This window comes from Diabrotica virgifera, chromosome 2, assembly GCF_917563875.1.
Source record: "Diabrotica virgifera virgifera chromosome 2, PGI_DIABVI_V3a".
In the NCBI taxonomy this organism is placed as follows: Eukaryota; Metazoa; Arthropoda; class Insecta; order Coleoptera; family Chrysomelidae; genus Diabrotica; species Diabrotica virgifera.
Genome location: NC_065444.1, coordinates 133,835,952 through 133,856,245, shown reverse-complemented (window position 1 = coordinate 133,856,245; position 20,294 = coordinate 133,835,952). Strand labels below are relative to the sequence as shown.

General features: G+C 30.8%; 2 protein-coding genes across 7 annotated transcripts in view; one reads left to right on the top strand and one right to left on the bottom strand.

Moving 5' to 3' along the window:
• LOC114336460 (diacylglycerol kinase theta) overlaps positions 1 to 20,294 on the bottom strand; it is a 338,858-nt gene that overhangs the window by 150,022 nt on the left and 168,542 nt on the right. For all 6 annotated transcript variants that reach the window (XM_050642805.1, XM_050642807.1, XM_050642806.1 and 3 more), the window contains one exon: positions 19,303 to 19,555. In XM_050642805.1, the coding sequence (XP_050498762.1) occupies positions 19,303 to 19,555 (253 nt within the window). The remainder of the gene's footprint in view (positions 1 to 19,302; positions 19,556 to 20,294) is intronic.
• LOC126879629 (uncharacterized) overlaps positions 1 to 20,294 on the top strand; it is a 442,662-nt gene that overhangs the window by 355,184 nt on the left and 67,184 nt on the right. The gene's annotated exons all lie outside the window — the stretch shown is intronic.

Sequence of the window (20,294 nt, the reverse complement as noted above, 5' to 3'; positions counted from 1 at the left end):
CGAATCTGCCGCACATAGGTACCTACATGTGAAGATACGTTATGCATGTATTAAATGGTAAATAATATAACTAAAGAGTTCAAAAAATATTTCCTAAAAAATATTTTTACGCTCTTTTCAACGCCGGTATCACCTTTTTGAAAAATTAATATAGACAGGGTGAAAGAATTGAAAAAGAAACAACATATTTTTACATCAAAAAAAAAACAGTAAAAACACAAGATTCTTCCGGTTCAAGACCTCGATATTATTCATCAAAAAAAGAACCTATATACAAAATTTGGTTGAAATCTGACATCTCGTTCAAAAGTTATCGTGCTATTAGTCACATTTGTATAGTCGCCATACTGAATGCCCGCCATTTCTTTAAAAGGAACAAACACTGAGATCGCCTCGTATCTAAATTTAAACCTCTATAAGTGTAGTATACTGCCGTCCTAAGCCAAAAGGGCGTATCTCAAAAATTTTTCGATTTTTATATTATGGTTCTTAAGGACCCCAAATACAATGTGTAACTTATTTCCTAAGCGAAAAAGACGCATTTTAACTCCATAGTGCCTAAAAATTGGTAATAAAATTAGATGCATCTATACGAGTGCTTGTAAAAAAAAACACCGGTAAATCGCAATAACTCAACAACTTAAAATGTTGAGATGCGTCTTTTTGGCTTAGGACGGCAGTATATGTGGTCTAAATTATATGCTTCTACCATTACATTCACAATAATTCTTATAATATTTGAACGAATCTGCCGCATATAGGTACATGTGAAGATATGTTTTGCACTTAAGAGTAAACAGTAGCGATCAACAGGTAGCAACACAATATAACTTCGGGAGATAGTATCATAAACTTTGGCAACAGTGGTAATCTTTGACATTATCTAAGATTAATATTTTGTCAATATCATAGTCGCGCTAAATGGAAGTAATAGAAAACGATTTTATTATTAATAAATAGATATTTATAAAAATAAACCAAAATGGGTGAAAATATTATGTTAAGATAGGTATTTAGAAAGGTATTTGCATGAAATATCTAATAATAAAATAATAGATAAATGCAGATTTTTGTTTATATTCGATTCAGAGTTGGACCACCATCTCCATATAGCTATTTCAGCATCCTCCTGCCTCCTCAGTGAAGCTATGCAGTCACAACTGTATAATAAATAATCATTTTTTGTTGTGAAGCGAAACAAATTTCGATTTTCGCATAATTTTGGCACGGTTTTTAATGGAATTTTTCTTGGAAGGTTTCACTTTATTTTTCGTTTGATTTCCTTTTTCCATTTTGTTAAACTATTGATAATATTTTTAGAATAAAAAATTCTCCTAAAACTTTATATACTCGCATTAGAATTCGAAATATTTTTACGTAAAATATACGATAACAATCTATTCTTTCAAAGAGGCCAACAATTTATACAACAACAACAGATATATAATAAATTAACTGTCAATAAACACTACTTTCCTATGAAACAACAAAAACGAATTCTTAAATTAACAGACTACTGCACTGAATAGATATCGATAAAGATGACAGAACAGATTAGAGAAAATCTGACGCAGGTTTGTCAAAATGACCGTGATAATTTCTCTATGTTGTCTAATTAGTTATTTAGTTATTAAAAAGTTATTAAAAAAAAGTTTAGTTATTAAAAAATTTTAGTAGTTCCAAGATTACACAAAATCTAGGCATGGGATAAAAAAGTTTATGTGAAGAAAGTTTATTTTTTTTCTTCTTAATGGCGGTACAGGCTCCTTTTTTCAATATTTTATTTAGTTATAGAGTAATTTCTACGTACTAACATATTTCTGAAATTGGGCTCTGTACCGCCATTGTTTAGTATATTACGAATATGTGTGTCAAATATCTCGACAAAATATTCAAAATTAGAGCCGCAATCTTGGAACGCGTTTGTTGTTACCCGTTGATCGCTACTGTAGCCTAGGGTGGAGCGAAAAATTCAATTTTCGAAATTTGAAGTGGGGTAGTGTGCAAAAGTTGTCTATCGGTATACAAAATAACGTGTTAAAAGCACAAATAAATTAAAAATATTTCCGAGGTTCCCCGAACGCTTCGAATTTTACAATAATAAGATATATTACATACACGGTATTTTTATGGTTTACAACATCAATTTGATTCTCCCCCGTCAAGTATATAGGACATGTGACGCCGCAGTCTGGAACTGCATCTCATATTAAACAAGCAATCGTAAAGTTCTTAGAGACAAAGGTGGACTTTTCCCATTTAAATGCTATCGGATGTGACGGAACAGTTGTGAATACTGGAAATAAAAATGGTGCCATAAGAATGATGGAACTATGTCTTAAACGCCCCGTGCAGTGGTTGATCTGCCTTTTTCACGCAAATGAATTACCCCTAAGGCACTTACTTCAAAAGTTAGATGGACCTTCAACAGGACCTAGCGGATATTCTGGTACCATTGGAAAAGCTTTAGAAAGCTGTTAAAATTTGCCAGTTGTGTCATTTAATCCAATACAGAGTGGAAACTTTCCAGTGCTTGTTCCTGATGTTTTAAGTACCGATCAAAAATATTTGTGGGATATATGTCAAACTGTTACTTCTGGCATTTGCACGGAGAGCCTAGCCAATCGAAACCCTGGCAAATTATCCCATTCCCGTTGGCTAACAGCTGCAAATAGGATACTTAGACTTTATATATCCACAAATGAAGTCTCAAGTAATCTTCAAATTCTAAGCGAATACGTACTAAAGGTGTACGCACCTTTATGGTTCCATATTAACCTGAAGCCGTTATGTAAGGACGGTCCTCGTCATCTGTTGAATATGATTAGATGGTCCAGAAATTTTGACAAGAAACTTTTGGAAATTATTGATCCCGTCATTCAGAGAAATGGTTTCTATGCTCATCCAGAAAATCTGTTACTTGCGATGGTAACAGATGAAACCAAGTCCATAAGGGAGCTAGGTTATCGTCGTCTCTTGAAAATTCGTCAGCAAAATCAGAATAATCATTATATAAGATTTTTTACTATTCCACAAATTAATTTTAATGCCACAGACTTTGTGGAACTCATCAATTGGCAGTCTTGCAGGCTGACGGAACCTCCATTACTAGCTAATATTTCTAACAAAGACATTTTAGCTATGATAGAAGTGCCAGATCAAATGGAAATTGTTAAATATCCATGTAATACTCAAGCAGTTGAACGATGTGTCAGACTGGTTACCGAAGCTTCTATGGCGGTCAGTGGGGAGGACAACAGGGATGGATTTATCAAATCAAGATTAGACTCACGACAACAGATGCCGCATTTTAATACAAAACATTGTGTACTCACTATACACTACATAATACCATATTTACATTATGAGTTAGGGGGTGAAAAGAATTTTTGGGGGTGGAGGGCGGTGGCAGAGGGGGGTGGTGGTTGAACTCGTTTAGCAGCCACCTCCTCGTGGTGAGTTCTGGGTTGCATTTTAATGCTAAAATATAAAATACAAATGAAGAGCTGCTATTAATGTATACAACGTTATAGGCAAATTTCAAGTCCCGGGGGGAACCTCCAAATTACAACACAGGGGGTTGATTTTTTTTTCCTATAATATACTACCTAATAGACAACTTTTGGGTACTAGCCCATTTCAAAAAAAGGAAAATGAAAAATATCGGTCAACTTCGCTCCACCCTACTGTAGCCTCTTAATAACTTTTTAAAAACCAGGAAAAACACAACCTCTGGTAAACCGATTTTTCCGCTTCAAGACCTCGATCAAAAAAATAACCTATATACCAAATTTGGTTGAAATCTGAAGTCTCGTTCAAAAGTTTTCGTGCTATCAAAGGCGTCATTTGATAGGTGCCCCCCTGACCCTGAAAATGACTGAAATTTACAAACAATAGATCAATTTTGTATTATGTTTGCATATATAATGTATTGTATATATAATGTTTGCCCCCCCCCCTAGCAAAATTTCAAATGACGCTCCTGCGTGCTATTAGTCACATATGTATAGTCGCCATTTTGAATCCCCGCCATTTTTGTAATAGGCAAAATCTGAGATGGCTTCCTATCTAATTTTGAACCTTTATATGTGGTCCAAATTATATGCTTCTGTCATTAAATGCACAATTCTTATATTTCTCTTCACAGAGCGCTTGTGTAGAAGCACTGAACTGAAATCAAATATTTTCATCCTTTCGGTGTAATTATTAAATCCTTTGCTCTTTCTAAGATGAAAAAAAAGCAGAACAGAGTGGTGAAGTGCTCGACAAGGGAATCTACAAGTGCATTCACGACCTATCCTGGCCTTTTTTTACTTACGATTCATAGGTGATGCTACCCACATAACAATGATGTTCGCATCATGTTCTAAGCATATCCTACCAACATTCGTCGAAGTATATCCTTTTTAGTATATGCGTAGTACAAGCATAGCATGTACCATAAAAAACATTCTAAATTTCATGTTCTTTGCATGTGCCTCAAAGAATATTCTTGCACCGAATATACTGAGCACATTCGGGTACGTAGTATCTCGGAATGTTCGTAAAAGTTTATTCTTAGAATATACCTTAATCGAATATTCTTAGTATATGCGTAAGTATATGCAAAAGTATATGCTTAACACATACTTGTATATACTTTTAAAATATCTTAAAAAGAATATACTGTATGTACCTATAGGAAGAAGAATAATGTTAGCCTATAGATTATCAACTTCGCGTTAAGAATAATTAATCAAATTTATGTATTTTGGTAGGTACTAGTGAACTATCTAATTCATTTTTTTTTAACCGTTTTAATTGTATGGTAAAAAGTTTAAAACTTAATTCTATAGAAGAAAAATGAGAAATTCTCGTTTCGTTTTCAGTTGAAATGAATATACCATTTTGATTTGAGTTTATACCATAAGTATTTTTACCTATAATTTTCGGGAATCCGGAAACGGCCATTCATTGTCATTCTGACCCTTGCAGTGCATTTTATACCTGCACAAGGGAAGGGGGTAGGTAACAAAAGAGCAAAATATGAAAATAGTTTCCAGTACAGTTATGCATTTATGTCTACGCTGTTAGGTAGGACCAAGTATTTCTAGCTACAAGGACTAAAACATTTTTAAGAACATAAAAAGCAGTTTGAAAATAATAAATTGATATTGGTACTTCAATATTTCCTAAATACCTAGTAAGTAAAAGTATGTATAATGTATATAGATACCTATAAATTTTAGTAATTTACATACATATTATATTTGGCTATTATATAATTATATAAGTAGCATTTTTATTTTGATGTGCACATAATAACTAAATATAACTTATATTTTATATATAGGCTACTTACCCATATAATATTTATTATACATAGGTACCTATATAACTAACTAAAGTTTATATATTTTATACTTACTTTTTACGTAATATTGTAGAATGTAATAACTACATTCTCATATGCAATTAGAATATGTAAATATAATATATTAGTAGAACCAAAGAATACTTAGTATTCTTTGGTAGAACCTATAGGATGAGATTGGGTGATGTTGAAAACATACTTCTGCGAAATACAGCACATCCTTGGAATATTCTTCCCATATACTAAAAATATGTGCGATAGTACATTCTAAGTATATACATAGAAGGTATATAGCACTTCCTTGGAATATTCTTCCCATATACTAAAAATATGTGCGATAGTACATTCTAAGTATATAACTAGAAGGTATATAGCACTTCCTTGGAATATTCTTCCCATATACTAAAAATATGTGCGATAGTACATTCTAAGTATATAAATAGAAGGTTTATAGCACCTCCTTAGAATCTTCTAAAAAGTATGTTCTTGGTATATACTGAAAAGAAGTGCGGTAGTACATTCTAAGTATATACATAGAACGTTTAAGTACTGTAATGTAGTATATACTCAGTATATGCTCTGCACATTCGCAATGGTAATTACGCATATTCTAAGTATATACTTTTTCTGAAAAGTATGTTCTATGAATCTACTAAGAACATGAAATTGTTATGTGGGTAGTTGCGTCTTTTGTAATTATTTTAATAATTACACCGAAGGGATGATAAGATTTGATTCCAGTTCAGTGCTTCTACACAGGTGCTCTGATGAGAATAAGTTGAATTCGAAATACGTATAAGCACACAGTAGACGCTCTATTCTGTAATCAAATCTGAACCATCTTTACTTTTAGTTTACATTTTTATTCACTTTTTGGGTATAAAAGTTCGCTAAGTAAAATTAGTTCGGTAAATATTATCATCACGGTGAACGACAGATCGTGAATGCAATTATAGATTCCCTTGTCGAGTATTTCACCACTCTGTTTTCTGTTTTCACTATTTTAACCAATATTAAATGACGAGTGACAATGAATCACCGTTCTATTAAAATTGTCAGAGTAGGTATAGTAGCAAAGAAGCATTCGTGGGCAAATGAGGTCCATGAGATTTTATAAGTACTGATTTTCATGTATTTTGACCGGTTTAATCTGAATCTTCAACATGACAATCCGAATTTTTGGGCAAGAATTTGTTATTAACAATTTAATTGTTTAAATGCTTATAACTAATAATCTAATAAAAACATACCTTTTTTTTTCAAAAATCAAGCTTTGTTTCTTTTAATTAAATAAATCAAACAAACTTTGAAAAATTAAAATCGGTCCATTAGAAGTCGAGATATTGCAAAATTATTAAAAAATAACAAATTATTGTCAATTTTTACTGATCATTTTGCTTTTGCTCAACGTAAAAAACTTTAAGAGTGTAGGCGCAAATATTTTACGGCTATCCCTACTTTTTCTGACTTTACACGGCAAATTACGTCACACAAAACATTACTTGACAATGTCATCATTAACTTTAAAGAGATGGCTTTTGAATGTTCTTGGATAACTGTTACTTGTATAATTGCTTAAATTATTAATTCAGTTAATTAATATGATAATTTTTTCACGAACTATGTACCTATTCAGTGATTGTAATAATTTATATACTGTACCTACAACAAAAACTAATGGAAAAGGAAAAGAGGAAAAGTGATAAAGTGATTTTTTAATAATATATTGTTACTATGGAACGCTTACAATTTTTAACATCTTTAACAACAAAATATATTTTTTTATTATTGGCTTTAGGATTAGACCATGCGGCCAGAAACAAAGTAAGTAACGCTTTACGTCATATACAGGGTGAGTCATGAGGAACTGTACATACTCCTACCTCGTATAGATGCCCCTATGGGGAATAACAAATGACCATTAAAAAGTGACAAATTTGAATTTTTAATAAAAAATTAAGTAATCATGTGGGGAAAAAATAAATATGCCATTTTAATTGCCTATTTGTCTTATTTGTAAAATTCATATTAGAGTTTTCAAAAAGCGTATACAGGGTGAATTTTTTCTAAGACCCAAACGAACTAATTTTTTAAAGCCGGACATGATTTTTTTCTAGTTTGAATAAATCAGTTGATTGGGTGGTAACATAAATCAAATATCTGTTAAAAAAAATTAATTTTTGTAATAAAAGTTAATTTTTTAAAATCGATGGTTTACTTTACCAAACTTTTAACTCATAGTCAAATTTGATTTTTTTATAAAAAATTAAGTAATCGTGTGGGGAAAAAATAAATATGCCATTTTAATTGCCTATTTGTCTAATTTGTAAAATTCATATTAGAGTTTTCGAAAAGCGTATACAGTGTGAAATTTTTTCTAAAACCCAAACGAACTAATTTTTTAAAGCCGGACCTGATTTTTTTCTAGTTTGAATAAATCAGTTGATTAGGTGGTAATAGTGTAACGATTGACCAAAATAAGAGACACATCGATCTGACCGTTCAAAAATTATGACGAATATATATTTCTGTCAAAATGCGAAACTCGCCCTGTATATTATTAAACAAGGGGAGCAGACACTTTTTAATGATCATTTGTTATTCCCCATAGGAGCCTCTATACGAGGTAGGAGTATGTACAGTTCCTCATGACTCACCCTGTATAAACATAATATATCTTATCTTTTTTTTTTTTTTTTTTGGGAGGTGAGAAATCTTCAAAAGACCGTCTGGGAAGGTGTCCCAGGTGTGTCGGATTCGATCCGTCACGCTTCACCGTGCCGAACCGCCTACCGACTAAACTCACCTCCTCTTCCTCCAGCCGACAGGTCTGGAACCGCTCTTGGCGAGCATGTCTGACCCGTCGACCTTACTCATAACTCCCCCCGGGCACCCTCTGCGTGCACTCCGTAGACTAAGCGGCCACCCAGCCGCCCCGTCCCGCACACACCCCGCACAAAGACCGGTCGGTGAAGACGACCGTCCCGTGCAGCCCATGTGCGGGTGGGGCGACCGGGGTGCCCCCAATCAAACATGAACTAGCCAAAGGATACCAGTCGACAGTTACGAGCAACTCCAAACATTCGTGCTTTCATCAATTCGCACTCACACTCATACCCATTCATTCTACAGTTAACAGGAAGCAGTCAGTGAGGTTGGGTGTAAAAATCCTCCCCCACTACCTGATACAAAACAAAAAACAGACTAAAACAAGACAAAACAGAAAGTAAACAAAACAATACAAAGGCGGTCAGCATGGGTTAGATGTAAAAGGTCCTCCCCCTGCTGACTACCGCTTACAACACGCAACACATTTGAGTAATAAAATTGATTTAAAATGATAAATATTGTATAAATAAGATTGAAGAAGTAAATAAGAAGATAAAACAAGATAAAATAAATAAATAAGTAAAACTAGTTAAAATAAGACAGACAGCGCAGGTTGGATGTAAAGGATCCTCCCCCCACTGGCTGCCATCTGCGACACAAAAATAAAAACGTTAAAAAAATAAATAAATAGACGGTCATCCCGCTTGCAGTCGCCTCTCTTTCTCCTCTTTGTGCTTCATGGTCTTCGTGACAAAAGCAATGATCAGGTCGAAGTCTCTCTTGCTATTGATAGCTTTATCAATTAGCTCGTGAGGCTCGCCTAGAGGGGATCCCAGTCCCAGCTGCAGCTCGGTACGTCCCGCCTGGTATGCAGGGCACACGAAATATATCTTATCTAAGTTATCTAATTAGTTATCTAAGTCTAGGTTATCTAAGCCTGACCGACCTTTTTGTTAAGAATATAATAAACACTTTATTTTCAAAGTGATTTTTTTAATTAATCTTAATAAACGTTTTAGGATAAGTACAAAGGTCACACTTTTCTCACCAGAGGGTTTTTTAGCATTTTTTAATAATTATTGATTACCTATATACCCACCCCACCAGGTAAGGCAGGCATATAGGCAATCAAAAGGAAAGACATTTAAGGTTACAAGCCTAATCTAGTCATTCTATAACTTAATTGTAGAGTGATATAGGAAATAAAATCAAAAATAAAAACAAAAATAAAAACAAAATAAAATAAAAAAACAAAATACTCGGATCATAGAATATATCCTGGTGTATTCTCTGCTTGGATATTCCATAAATAATAAACAATAAATAACTTTTTATTAAGTTCACGTCTTAAATCAATTATTTGTCAAATACACTATCAATATTATTTAATCAACAACTCAAAATATTCCCGATGCCATGTCAAATATTTAAAATTGTCACTGTCTTGTCACCATATTCTATTCGACTCAGTGCGTTGAATGACAAAGATAGCGAATGTTCGATTTGGAAAATATCACCACGGACCATTTTGTCCGAATCCTGAAAAAAACTAATAAATACTTTTAAAAAATTTAAACGCAGAATGAAAGACTAAATTATTATCGAGGGCTGAAAGTGCCTCCTTAGAATACATAAAAAGTTTATTTTGAATGAGATACTTGAAATTAAAATTCACACTACATTTTCTCTTAGTTTTTCACACCTGTAACTTATTAAAATAAACATTATAGAAGTTTCAGGGACTTTCGACCCTCGGTAAGAACGTAATATTTCATTCTGCGTTAAAATTTTTCAAAAATACTTAGTTTTCTCAAAATTCAAAAAAATGAATTCCATTTAAATAGCATTGGAGCCGAAACTTTGTACCAATCCCCTTAACGCACATAATTGTAAAGCTATGATTATAAGTTTTAAAATAAATTTTGAAAAATTAAGTTTTATCAATTTTTGACGAAGCTATATAAGTAGTTTAAAATATGAGGCTATCGGAGCAACAGTGGCCTAAGCCCAAAAACGAAGTTTTGAGATAAATGCAATCTTTGAAATTAGGGGAGTCAATGTAGATCGAAAAGTTGCATTGATTAGGAAAAAATGAAACAAACTTATATTTTTCTAATAGTGCAGTCACTGAAGGTTTTCATCTCCGATTTCGTTGAACCTCCATCGATTTTCATGAAAATTGGTAAGTAATTAGAGGATACCTCAAGGAACAAAGGTGACATGATGCCAACTTGCGCTTTTACCCTGGGGGTGGATGCCAGCCCTTCTCGGGGGTGAAAATTATTTTATTAAAAATAATACCATAAGTCGATAGAGGGACAAATTATAAGCAAAATTTGTTATATAAAGTTATTAAAATAAATCAACATTTTTTGAGTTATTAAAGACGAAAATTTTTATTTTTTCCTAAAAATATTCATGTTTTAAATCGGTTTTTCACTTATAAATCAAAACCTATAAACTTTTACAAAAAAGTTATTATTACAGAAATTCAACATAATAAAAAATTAAATACAATACTCACATAAAAAACTAAACTAATGTTAGTTCAAAGTGAATTATTGGCAATTGAATGTGTATTTTTTTCGGCAAGTACTCAAATCTAAGTATTCAAGCTTAAATAACGGGAAAACGATGCAATGTATAAAATATTCCTGCTAAACATTTATCAAAGTACTTCGGAATACCTATCAAATGAGCTTCAGAATAAGGTAATAGCGTCAAAATTAAGCAAGTTATAATGAAAATAAAAGAACCGTTTCGAATTTTTTAGGAAAAAGTGAAACATTAAACATACGTCATTTCCACAAAAATTAAAATTTATAAAAATCGTTAAAAGAACTTCTTTATATTAGCATAAGTAATGTGTTCGATAATTTTGACCGGTTTAGAATGCATATTTTTGACAAAAAGATATAATTTAAAAAAATCATAATTTTTAAAATTTTTGTAATTCTCATATTCTTTTGATAATAACTCCAAAAATACTCAATATACGTAAAAAATTATATATAACCAAATTTTAGTTTTTTCTATGCCAAATATTTTACCTGCTTTACTATTTCTATAAGGTAAAAAATAACCGAGATAGAAACGTTTAAATCTTAAATTTTGCTGTGGGAACCATACAACCGGGGTCATTTAACCTTTTATTTTTAAAAAAGTGAGCGGTTTAACACATTATGTTTAACGTGCTTAAATAGCACTTGGAATTAACTTTTAAACAATTTTTAGATGAACCTGATATCGTAAACACAAAAGGAGTTATTAAAAAAAAACAATAACATTTTTTGGAAAAATTTTGAAAAAATTTTGGAGCATCAATTTTAACGCTATCAACATATTCGGAGGCTTATTTAGTAGATATTTTTAAGTACTTTGACAAATGTTTAATAAGTTTATGTTATAAAATGCATCAATTTCCCGTTATTTCAGCTTGAATACTTAGAGTTTTTTACTCGCCGAAAAAAATATACATTAAATTACCTACAACTCACTTTTAGTTAACTTTAAAAGGTTTTTGTAGTTAGGGGTTTATTTCGTTTTTTATTAGCTTCAATTTTGATAATAATAACTTTTTTGTAAAACTTACACTTTTTAAGTTATTGATGAAAAATTGGTTAAAAACATGCATTTTTCTCAAGAAAAATTAAAATCTTTGATATTTAATAACTCAAAAAGTTTTGATTTATTTTAATAACTTTATATAACAAATTTTGCTTGAAATTTGTCCCTCTATCGAATTATGGGGTTATTTTTGATAAAATAATTTTCACCCACGAGAAGGGTTGGGATCCACCCCCAGGGTAAAAGCGCAAGTTGGCGCCATGTCACCTTTGTTCCTTGAGATATCCTCTAACCACTCACCAACTTTCATGCAAATCGATGGAGGTTCAACGAAATCGGAGGTAATAGCTCATATCCACCTTCAGTGACTCCACTATAATTTTTTTGCTTGTTTTTAAATATCTTAAAGTAAAAAGTTCTACTCACAGATTTAGTCACTTATTGTTTATTAATTGTTTAAACGATAAAAGCTGTTTTATATAAACAATTTTAAAAATATCGGGGAATTCATCATTTCACCTTGATCAAAAATGTTTCTATTTTGTTTTTGATTATGCTGAATATGAATCGGATTTTACAATTGGAGAAATTAAAAAAAAAACTGAAATCTCATACAGTACGGTCTATAGTCTATAGTCTAAGATGTAACTATCGGATATCAAATTTTATCAATTTTATACGAAGCATGTCAAAAATATGAATTTCGCTCAAGAGTAAAGTACTTTTATATTGCACAATATCTAAAAGTGTTTTTATGAAAAGTTGTTTGGAATTAAAAACTATGCTCTAATATGCAATTACATCCGCCTAACTAAAAAAAATCTTAAATTACGGATACTCAACATCATTTATTACAATTATTATGATAACTATTTTATTATTAATTTAACAAAACAGTTATTCTTTATAAAAAACTCGGCATGGTCTAAAAACTAAGATACAATCACAATATTTCAATTAGAAGGATTTAATTGCACATTGAAACATAGTTTTTAATTTTGAACAACTTTTTATAATAAGAATTCTTGATATTGTGAGCTTTACTCTTGAGCAAAATTTATATTTTTTTACATACCTTGTAAAAAAGGGATAAAATTTGATATCTGATGATTGCATTTTAGATTTTATACCATGCAGAGCATTTTACAAACAATGACTTTATTAATCAGTTATTTATTAATTAATTATATAATTTATGCAAATATTATAATTATACTGTATAAGAGTTCAAATTTTTTTAACATTTATTATTTTTTAAGCTTGTTACTAAATATTTTGGGTAAGATGTACCAAAAAATGTTTTTATAACTTTGTATGAACATTTTTTTGAACTGATATTTTTGGTTGTTCATTACATTTTTTATTTTTTTATTTGTTGTTTATTGTATTCTCAAAGTAAAATAATTTAGTGCATTTTAAAGAATACATCTTAAAAAACACCTATAAAATTGATATACATTTGTAGGTGTAATTCAATGGTGTAAAAAAGTGGTAGTAATTCTGTACAACTACGAAGATTTCAAACATTTCATTTTTTGAGACATCGTATCATTTAAATTTAATTTTTGAGATTTTTTTGAATGAAGCATCGTTTAGCTATTTAAGCTATTTAAAAAGTCATTTGTGTAAGTTTCAGATTTTTATAGGTAAAATTGCATTAGAACACATTTTTAAATGAAAACTTACAGAGAAGTAAAAACTTCATTTGTACAATGGTATAATGTTTATTAAAATGCATAAGAATGTTTTTTCTCTAATCAGATCATCATCAGTGACATTATGTGTAGTAATTGACACTAGCAAACTCGTTGAAATTAAGACTTCAATATTACATGTTTTTTAAAGAAAATTTAAATTTGTAAAACGACACTAGGTGGATGTTAATAGTTTTTACTTAAAGGGCAACATGGCTGCCCTGCTCGAACGAACAAAAGTGGTACTTATCAGTTTGACTAACTTATCATTCGGTCTGTGTCAGAACCCAAACTTCTAAACCAGCTCGTATCCAAAATGTCTTTGAAAATAAATAAAAAATATTAACTGTAAAAAAAGTACATAAATTGAAATAATGTATAGTGAAAAATTTACCTTTAATACATTTTGTAAAAATCTATGAGAAAAAGTACACTGGCAAAATGATAACATCAGTATCTGACGACAATAAATGTTACTATATCCATTTCTCATAGCATGTTCTACGTGAAGTATTAAGTTAACATAGTTTTTCTCAATATCTGGTCTCTGCAAATAGCTAATATCTACTTCATTTACTGTAGATTTCAAAGTACTATACTTTAGCGAAATGAGTTCAGTAAAGCTCAAAATATTCATTTTGCATTGTACTATAGTCCTTATTAAGATGATACTAAAGTTTTTGATCTCATACGTCCAAAAAATCGATCGAAAATCCGATTGTCCGATTGTATCTAATATATATAATTTAAACTTAATATAACATCGGCAAAAATTGCAAAATTTAATTTTTAACAAGTTGAAATTCATTTTAAAGCTTTACTTAATCCTTACTTTGAAATGAGGTTCTTTAAATCTTTTTACTTTGAGCAAAATCATAGTTATAAGCAAAAATGTCTGATATAGTCGAAAATGTTGTTAATTTGTAGTCATCAATTTGTAATATCTCGGCTTATAATAAACCGATTATTCAAAGTTTATTTGGTTTGTTTTTTTTTAAAGAAGCAAAATCTCATATATTATTTTATAAATACTCCATTAAAATGTTACATTTTTTAAGCCATACCTTGCATTTGTTAGAGGAGTCAATTTTATTCCTTTAATGTGTAGGGGGGATCAGTAGAAGCTTAAGTTTAAGTTTTTGGGGTCGCCACCCTTGTCCCCCGGCCGCCATCTTGGAAATGGGGTGCAAAGGGGTTTCGCGCTATATCTCGTAAACTACCAACCCTATGGAAAATCTAATTAAACATAAAATGTAGCAAATTAAATTTTCTACAGTTTTATTTCTATTACTTTTATCGTCAAGTGACCAACAAAAAAGATATTAACAAAAATATGTAAAACATTTTTAACCAATTTCCTTTTGGACGTTATAACTTTTTTTCATGGAAAATCTAATTAAACATAAAATGTAGCAAATTAAATTTTCTACACTTTTATTTCTATTACTTTTATCGTCAAGTGACCAACAAAAAAGATATTAACAAAAATATGTAAAACATTTTTAACCAATTTCCTTTTGGACGTTATAACTTTTTTTCAGTTCATTTTAAAATAAAATAGCGCTATAGCAATTTTGTAGAGGGTTTTTCAGCGAACAATTTTCACTATAAAGTTGTTTAATTCTATTTATTTATATAGGTTTTACAGCGCTCCAAACTTGACCAGATTCTAGAATGCTCATAGGGATACAATAAAAACAAAAGTTAGGCTTAATTTTCTATCTATATATATTTTTTATTCATACAATTTATTATGATTTTAACATTCCTACGCTATTATTAATCTGTTTTAGACCTTTCTCTCCACTATAAAACTTATAACCCTTAGCATATATAGAAAAGGCCCAAGAAGTTGTTTGAGGACAAATTCGCCGGTTCAGAAGAAGAATGATGCAACCGCAAACTGCAAAATTCTTAAGAAGAGCAAAAAACGATTTTTGATGTCAAAATCATAAAGTATAATCAAAATTAGCCATTCACCACACCGTGGTCAGGATATCGAGATTTAAGCGTTTTTTTAGGGTGTGCCGCTTTTCTATGAAGTAACATAACTTTTTTCCCATTGTATATTTTGACTTAAAATTTTCCAAAAAACTACTTCATAAAATATATTTTATTCTTGTGTTGGTTAAAATTATAAACTAAAAAGTTTGTCACTCAACTTTTTTAAGTAAACATGAAACTAACGAAATATGATGACAAAATCTTTAAAAACTATCAACTCCTTTTTTAATGGGTCTAAACATTTTGGACAAATTTCATTGTTATCTACATACTTCAGAGATGACACAGTAAGATTTTCAAAAGGAAATATTTACAACAACCAAAGATACAGCGAGGCAAATTTGAAGAATCATCAAAATTGATTTTTGGATTTTTTGTATAAAATTTGATTTTTGAACGTGTTCCACCACCTCTAGATAAAAATAAACTTCATATTCGGATTCAGCGACCTCGAAAACATAAAAATAGACCAAAATTGGCCATTCACCTTAAATTTTATTTATGTGGTCGGCATAACGGTTGATGCCGCTCGCCTAATATATGGATAGAAAAATATTATTTTTATTGTACTCCTATGAGAATTCGAGAATCTGGTCAAGTTTGGAGCGCTGTAAAACATAGATAATAAATAAAATTAAACAATTTTATAGTGAAAATTATTTGCTGAAAAATTCTCTACAAAATCGCTATGATGTTATTTTATTGTGAAATGAACGGAAAAAAGTTATAACCTCCAAAAGGAAACTTCTTACAAATTTTTCTATTATTTTTGTTTATAACTTTTTTGTTAGTCACTTGACGATAAAAAGTAATACATATAAAATTGTAGAAAATTTAATTTTCTACATTTTATGTATCATCAAATTTTCTGCAGGATTGCCAGTTTAGGAGATACAGCGCGAAAGCCTTTTGCACCCCTTTTTCCAATATGGCGGCCGGGGGACAAGGGTGGCGACCCCAAAAACTTGAACTTAAGCTTCTACTGAACCCCCTACACAATTAAAAAATAAAATTGACTCCTCTAAGAAATGCAACCCTAAACGTAACATTTCAATGGATTAAAAAAATACCATTTTTATTCAGTTGCAATGCGAAGGCAAAACTGTCTTAATCTTCACTTAATTCCGAGAGTGCAAACCAGCACTAAATCGACGATTTTCGACTCTTATTAGAGGCGTCATCAGAGAGGCATAGGTTTGCTATCTCTGCCCCAAGGGACGATCTTCCGAGAGTTAGTCCTCGCACTGCAACTGACGTTATGGAGTAGGTGCCTAGCGACGTCTGCTAAATAAAAGTCAAAGTTTTTCAACCTAATAAAAATATTTAAAAATATTTTTAAAAGATATTTAATTGAAAAACTGGATATGTTATGGAGGTTTTACCAGGAAAATGGTTCAATTTTTCAAGTTTTTCAATTAAATATCTTTTAAAAATATTTTTAAATATTTTTATTAGGTTGAAAAATTTTGACTTTTATTTAGCAGATAACGCTAGACACCTACTCCATAACGTCAGTTGCAGTGCGAGGACTAACTCTCTGAATATCGTCACTTGGAGCAGAGATAGCAAACCTATGCCTCTCTGATGATGCCTCTAATAAGAGGCGAAAATCGTCGATTTAGAGTGCTGGTTTGTAGTACGTTCTTTAACGGTAAAATATTGCAAAACCTCTAAATTTTAAAGAACCGCCTGGATTGACATGAAATTTGGCATACACATAGCTAACAAGTCAAAGAAAAAAGTGATATTGTACCAATGTGTGCTTTTGCCCTGGGGGTGGTTTTCATCCTCACTTGGGGGTGAAAAAATATACGACCAAAGTAAGTACGGAAATGGATAAACTGACTAATTATAAGTAACTTTTGTTCTATAGAGTTTTTTCATCAAGTCAATATTTTTCAAGTTATTTGCCAGGGAATATGTTCATTTTTTCAACAAAATAACCACGCTTTTAGACAGTTTTTCGGAAATAACTCAAAAAGTAAGTATTTGTCGAAAAAAAACATTCTTAGCAAAAATATAGCCTCTAAATTTTTTAGAAAAATGGTGTATATATCACGTCTCTGTACCTAATAGAAGCAGAGTTATAGCTAATGAAAAGTAGGTTCATATTCGTCAAATTCCAAATGGAATATTTTAACGTGAAATAACCAAAAATGAAGCGCATTTCGGGGAAAACTCATTACAACTTATTTAAAGTGTTTAAGCTTCATTTTTGTTTTATAAAAAAAATTAGCATCTTAAAGTAAACAAGTTACGCCCAAAATAAAGTTAGTCCTTTTTTTTTGGTAAAAAAATCGGGAAATTCACCTCCTAATTAGTATCTCAAATGAACTTAATCGTTACGACTTCACAAGTTTCTTGACCCGTTATGCATTGTTTATATGATCTGTAAGTTTCATCGGTTCAAAGTCACTGATCACGAATGTATGCAAATTTAGAAACACCAAATCTTAATCAATTTTTGTCTTACAGAAAAACAAAAGAATACAGGATATTCAGAAAAGCAATGCTGACTTTTTTTGTTTTTTTTGAGATTTTTGGTATCTTTAACAATTTTTAAGTTATTTTGAAAAAATCATATTTTTCAAAATTAAAACTTTTGAAAATTTTACTTTGAAACCAAATTTTTTCAAAAATAAGCACTTTGAATCGATGAAACTTACAGATCATATAATCACAACATAAGCAAAATAATTTGTGGAGCGGTAACGACTAATTTCATTTAAGTTGCTAATTAGGGGGCTTTTTTTGGCAAAACAAAAGGGACCATCTCTATTTTGAGCGTAACTTGCTTAAATTTGATGCTAGAAACTTTTTATAAAAAGAGAAATAAAGCTTTTTTTAAACACTTTAAAATAGCTTTAATGGGTTTTCCCGAACAAGTGCTTAATTTTTTGAATATTTCACGTCGAAGTATTCTATTTGAAATTTGGCGAATATAAACCTATTTTTCATTGGCTATAACCATGGTTCTACGAGGTCCAGAGACCTCACGCGGACACCATTTTTTTTTACTTTTTTACAAGCTATATTTTTGCTCAGAACGTTTTTTTCGGCAAAATACTTACTTTTTGAGTTATTTGCGAAAAACCGTCTAAAATGTGGTTATTTTGTTGAAAAATGAACATATTCACTCGAAAATAACTCTAAAAGTGTCAACTTGGCGAAAAAGCTCTATAGAATAAAAGTTACTTAAAATTAGTCAGTTTATCTATTTCCGGACTTATTTTGGACATATATTTTTTCACCCCCAAGAGGGGGTGAAAGTCACCCCCAGGGCACACATCGGCACAATATCACTTTTTTTCTTTGACATGTGAGCTATAAGTATGCCAAATTTCATGCCAATTTTAGCGGTTCTTTAAAATTTAGAGCAAAAACCGTGAAATAATGTACTATTGCGCTCTCTGAACTAAGTGAAAATTAAGACAGTTTTGCCTTCGCATTACAACTGAATAAAAATGGTATACATTTTTATATTTCTATTAGTATTACTCCTATCGAGTAACTTGGTCCATTTTCCGTTGGAATTTAACAAGCTGTGCAGATGAGGTTGTGAATTGCAACTTTTAGAATTCCCTCTTGTTTTCATTGCAGCATCCATCTGGCTTGCAATTTTTAAAAGCCATGGAGGTCTTACCAGGAAAATGGTCCAATAAATTTTTTATTAAATATCTTTTAAAAATATTTTTAAATATTTTTATTAGGTTGAAAAACTTTGACCTTTATTATTTTATTAGTAATAAGCATTTAAACATGTTAAAAACAAATTTCTGTCCAAACATTCGGAATAGACTATAATCAATAAATAAAATATTTGTGTATTTAACTGAGATTAAATTGAATATATACCTGAATCTGAGAAAAACAGCTGGTCTTTTTCCTTCTTTCCTATGCAAGTTAAGTACAGGAGTTGGATCCTGCAGGACTGCTTCATCCGGAGAATAAAGATCAGTAAGATGAAACGAATTTGGATCTTTCGTAATATGAAACGCCCGAAGTGCCTGCGTCAAAACCTGTCTCAAAGGTGCCTGTCTTGGTACTACAATGATTCTGAATATCCGTCTGCGCAAAGAGTTGTTCCCGTCATACACCTTAATTGCTTCTGAAATTAAAATAATATTTATTGTACTTTGTAAATAAAACACTTAACAAGTTCGTTCTAATAGTATTTTATTTCGGTTGGTTTATTGATTAGTCTGTAGTTATGTACAATATAGGACAAACAAAAAGTACCTACATATTCTGCAACTTGTGCTCATTTTAAAATTGATTCCGAAATGATGTTCAAAATCTGCAAGGCAGAGTTAGAGATATTAGATCAACCAAGTTAGTAAAAAATAAGCCTTTTTTCGACATAACTGAATGGACGAGGTTTGACAGTTGAAATGTGTACTATGAGATATTACAAAAAGACTACCATCTTGGGATTCATAAATTTGTTAGTGGAACTATTTTTAAATAAACAATTAAAATGTCAAACTTAGTTTTTTGCTCATAACTTAAAAACTTGTTTATTTAGAGATTTGACGTCCACAGGTAACTTTTTCAGAAAAAAATATACATTGAATGAGATACGCTAAATGAAAATCGGTTAATAAATAATAAAGTTATTGCAAAACGGACGACAAAATCTCTGTTTTTGAATATTGTTAATAACAATTTTATTGTTTATTAAAATTTGTTTAAATGTACCTAAAGTTGAGGGTATTATGATGCTTGAATGATGTGCAAAAAATGGTCCAGATATGTTACATAGTTTTTGCGAAATTGAATTTTTTTATAATTTTTTTTTGAAAAACGAGTTAATTTCTGAGGCTAGTCCAGTTAATTTGGCTAAATGG